The sequence below is a fragment of the Octopus bimaculoides genome, chromosome 20 (assembly GCF_001194135.2).
Source record: "Octopus bimaculoides isolate UCB-OBI-ISO-001 chromosome 20, ASM119413v2, whole genome shotgun sequence".
NCBI lineage: Eukaryota > Metazoa > Mollusca > Cephalopoda > Octopoda > Octopodidae > Octopus > Octopus bimaculoides.
Genome location: NC_069000.1, coordinates 27,067,134 through 27,071,700, shown reverse-complemented (window position 1 = coordinate 27,071,700; position 4,567 = coordinate 27,067,134). Strand labels below are relative to the sequence as shown.

The following is a 4,567-nucleotide window of genomic DNA, read 5'->3' as shown; positions in this document are numbered from 1 at the left end:
GCAGGGCTCAAGAGTCATATAAGGGCCTCACATTGCATTATCAATGACTCACTTCAGTGATTCTTTCTAGCAATGGCTTTGATTATATATGAAAAAGCAGCCTCTACACACACAGATATATATACTCATTGTAACAGCCACTTGGATGGAATTCATTAAAGTAGATGTTCTATTACATGATGCTTTCCTGTAGCTAACCCATACCTGTTTCCATGTAATATTTCCCCATGATCTGGCATATTTTCATGAAAGATTGGGAATAAAGGACATTCCTTATGTGATGCTTGTTTTCAACTATCACATAGAAACATGATGTTTTGATTTAATAGTTTATAAGTTATGTCTCTTAAAAAGAAAGCTGCCATGTGATTTAATATCAAATAAAGTTATACATTCAAAAATCTGTCTGCTTTTGTATAAATCATGTCATGGTGGCAGTGAGACAGCAATTTGCCCAATCAGACATAATGACTAAAAAAAAGAAAAAAATTGGAAGCAAGCAATAACAAAGGTGACAATAATGCAGTAAAGAAGTTAAATTTTTCTTTTTTTTTTCCCAAAAGTGTCCAAGTGAGCTGAATAATCCCATTACCATGTTTCAACTGGTTGAACAAGAATAAATGCAAGGCTTGTAACGAATGGGTTGATTTTATGAGCTTTCAAAAAAAAAAAATAGATGAAAAACTGAAGCAGAACTATATTTTACTTAGCACTGGACCAAAGGGTTGAGAATTAATACAAAATGTGAATTTTATATCAGTCAACATATTCAGAATTTTTGGAGCCCATCTTATGCAAAAATCAAACAAGTGGGTTGAACAATTAGAGTTCTCATTAATACAACAAACTGAATAGTCGATTGACAAATATGTGGTTCGACTTAAATCAAAAGCAGAAAGATTTGACTTTGACGTAAACTAGGAGGAAAGAATCTTTGAACAAATAGCAAAAGACTGAAGTGGACAAATGCAAAAAGAGATCTTATAAACAAACCAGATCATATGCTAAAGTTAGCTATTGAAAGCATAAGGAGATATGAAGCTATGATAAAAATACAGTACATGTTACAATGATATCAATGAAAAGAATTGATACATATATGTAGTTAGAATGAAAAATACCAGACAGTGTGGAAGATGTAGAAAAATTCACAGAAAAAGGAAAGAATACTTAAGCATTTAACAGAGAATGCAGAAAATGCCAAAGACTAAACTATTTTGAAAAATTTTGCCTTACAAAAGCAACTACATACCAAAACAAAAAACCCCAGTTCCTATAGGTCCAGTAAAAGAATCCCATGCCAGCACAGAAAACAAAATAAGGATCAAAAATGTGAGAATGCCATTTACAAATAAGAATACGATTCAGGCCAAGAACATGGCTTGTATTTATACACTGTAAAAAAAACAAGAAGACAAAAGTTTTAATTACATCAACATTAAGGAAATATGTTATAAATTGTAAAGAGTGCTATGAAAGAAAGTACAAAAGTAAAATGCAAATGGACACTTTTTAGCAGTTCTATTTGTTTTGTAAGAAAGAACAATAATATTATAAGTACATATGTATGTGTGTATATATATATATATAAATGTATATATATATATATATATATATATATAAATATATATATGTATGTGTATATATATATATATATATATATATATATATATAAGCACATAAATACAAAGTGGAAGAAATAGTTCTTGACTATTGAAGGTAGAGTAATATACTTTTTTTTATTAAAGCTGCAAAAACATCACAAAAAACTGTTTGTTGGACAGTTGTGATCAAGACTGGAATGAAATTGATTCCAGTCTTGATCACAACTATCTGACAAATGGGAACATGGAACTCTAAGTCAGAGTTATTGTCAAGTTTTTACAGCTTTAATAAAAAAGTATGTATGTGTATGTATATATATGTGTGTGTGTGTATGTCATCATTGTTTAACATTTGTTTTCCATGCTGGCATGGGTTGGACAGTTTGACTGGGGACCAGCAAGCCAGTAGGCTGCACCAGGCTCCAATCTGATCTGGCAAGGTTTCTACAGTTGGCTGCCCTTCCTAATGTCAACCACTCTGAGAGTGTAGTAGGCACTTTTTATGTGCCACTGGCATGGGAACCAGTCAGGCAGCACTGGCATCAACTACGTTTGGATGGTGCGTTTTACGTGCAACCAACACAGGAGACAGTCAGTGGCAGACTGGCATCAATCATGTTTGGATGGTGCCTTTTATGTGCCACTGGCACAAGGAGCCAGTCAGGCGGCACTGGCATAGACCCACGCGTGAATGGTGCTTACTACGTGCCACCAACACGGGTGCCAGTCAGGTGGTACTGGCATTGGCCACAACTACAATTTCCATTTTGATTTCAATCTTATTTTGATTTTACTTGACTCAATAGGTCTTTTCAAGTGCAGTGTATCGCCCGATGATTCAAAGGTACTTTTAAATGGGCTGGTTATAGGACATTGATATAAGCTACGGCTGTGATCTCATTTTACTTGCTGGATCTTCTCAATCGCAGCATATCTCCAAAGGTCTCAGTCTCTTGTTATTGCCTCTGTGTTCAAAGGTCATGCTTCACCACCTCATCTCATTTCTTCCTGGGTCTCCCTCTTCCATGCGTTCCTTTCACTTCTTCACACAGCTCTCCTCATCCATACACAGCACATGACCATACCAGCGCAGTTGTCTCTCTTGTACACCACATCTGATGCTTCTTATGTCCAACATTTCTCTCAGGACACTTACACTCTGTCATGTGTGCACACTGACATTACACATCCAGTGGATCTGTCATGGCCCATGTTTCACTGCCGTGTAGCATGGCTCTTCGCACACATGCATCATACAGTCTACCTTTCGCTCTGAGCAAGAAGCCCTTTGTTACTAGCAGAGGTAGGAGCTTTCTGAACTTTACCCAGGCTATTTTTATTCTAGTGGCAATGCTCTCGGAGCATCCACCCATACTACAGACTTGGTCACCTAGGTAGCGGAAGCTATCAACTACTTTTAGTTTCTCCCCCTGGCATGTAATGGAATCTTTTCTCTGAATATCTTCTGTGTTTACTGCCCATGTGCACCTGCTGCACACAAAAACTATCATCCCGGTTAACCTTCCTTTGATAATGCTGTACCTCATATGTGTCCATAGCTTACACTGGGTACAGTTACGGTGTTTCTACCTACACCTTTTCTATAGAATGAACAGGGCCATCTACCTGAAGGGGATTGTGATTTGTCCACCTTCCTACTTACTAGGACTTTGATTTTTGTTACATTGAATCTAAGGCCCTTCGATTCTAGACCTTACTTCCACACCTGAAATTTCTTCTCTAGTTCTGGCAGTGATTCAGCTATGAGAGCAAGGTCATCAGCATAGAGGAGCTCCCAGGGGCATCCTGTCTTGAATTCTTCTGTTATTACCTGGAGGACTATGACGAATAAGAGGGGGCTGAGGACTGATCTTTGGTGAACCCCTACTTCTACCTGGAATTCTTCACTCTACTCATTCCTGACCCTCACCTTACTGACAGCATCCCTGTACAGAGCCTGTACAGCCCTTAGTAACCACTTGTCTATCCCTAGTTTCTGCATTGTCCACCAGATAAGGGATCAGGGGATCCTATCAAAGGCTTTCTCCAAGTCAACAAAAGCCAAGTACAGAGGTTTATCTTTGGCCAGGTATTTCTCCTGCAGTTGCCTTACCAGAAATATAGCATTAGTGCTGCTTCTACCTGGCACAAAACCAAACTGCATCTCATCTAGGCTAACTCTTTCCCTTATTAGTGGGGTTATGACCCTCTCTGTGACCTTCATCACCTGATCCAGCAATTTGATATCCCTGTAGTTATTTCTATCGAAAAGCATCACCTTTACCTTTGTAGCAGTTGACTATGGTGCTGTTACATCAATCATTAGGTATGACTCCTTCGTGAACTACCTGATTTACAATACGGGTGACTAGACTATAAACTACACCACCAGATATTTTAAGCATCTCACCAGTGATTACTGATGGGCTGGGGGCTTTCCCTGAATTCATATCCTTAATTGCTTTATGTACCAAGGTGATGTCCATTCAGGTAGCTGGTCCCTCAAGTGGGTCTATATATATATATTCTTTTCTTCTTTCACACATTTCAGCCTTAAGGCTGTGGTCATGCTGGGACACTGCCAATGTAATGACCAATTTTGGCATTTGGCGAAGGAGAGGATTCGACCCTGCTGCCCTCTTCTCAGTCACCTACCTTGATATTGGTTCATCCCGGACCTTGGAAAGAAAGGTATGTATATATATATATATATATATATATCATCATCATCGTTTAACGTCCACTTTCCATGCTAGCATGGGTTGGACGATTTGACTGAGGACTGGTGAAACCGGATGGCAACACCAGGCTCCAATCTAATTTGGCAGAGTTTCTACATCTGGATGCCCTTCCTAACGCCAACCACTCAGAGAGTGTAGTGGGTGCTTTTACGTGTCACCCGCACAAAAACGGCCACGCTCGAAATGGTGTCTTTTATGTGCCACCCGCAAAAGCCAGTCCAG

The 4,567-nt window shown here is 38.8% G+C and overlaps 1 protein-coding gene across 1 annotated transcript in view; it reads left to right on the top strand.

The window, feature by feature from the left end:
• The first annotated feature begins 4,143 nt into the window (after window positions 1–4,143).
• Window positions 4,144–4,567, top strand: part of LOC106873153 (acylglycerol kinase, mitochondrial-like) — a 44,711-nt gene continuing 44,287 nt past the window's right edge. Inside the window, exon 1 of the mRNA XM_052975079.1 lies at window positions 4,144–4,295. Within this exon, the coding sequence (XP_052831039.1) occupies window positions 4,194–4,295 (102 nt within the window). The 5' untranslated portion in view covers window positions 4,144–4,193. The remainder of the gene's footprint in view (window positions 4,296–4,567) is intronic.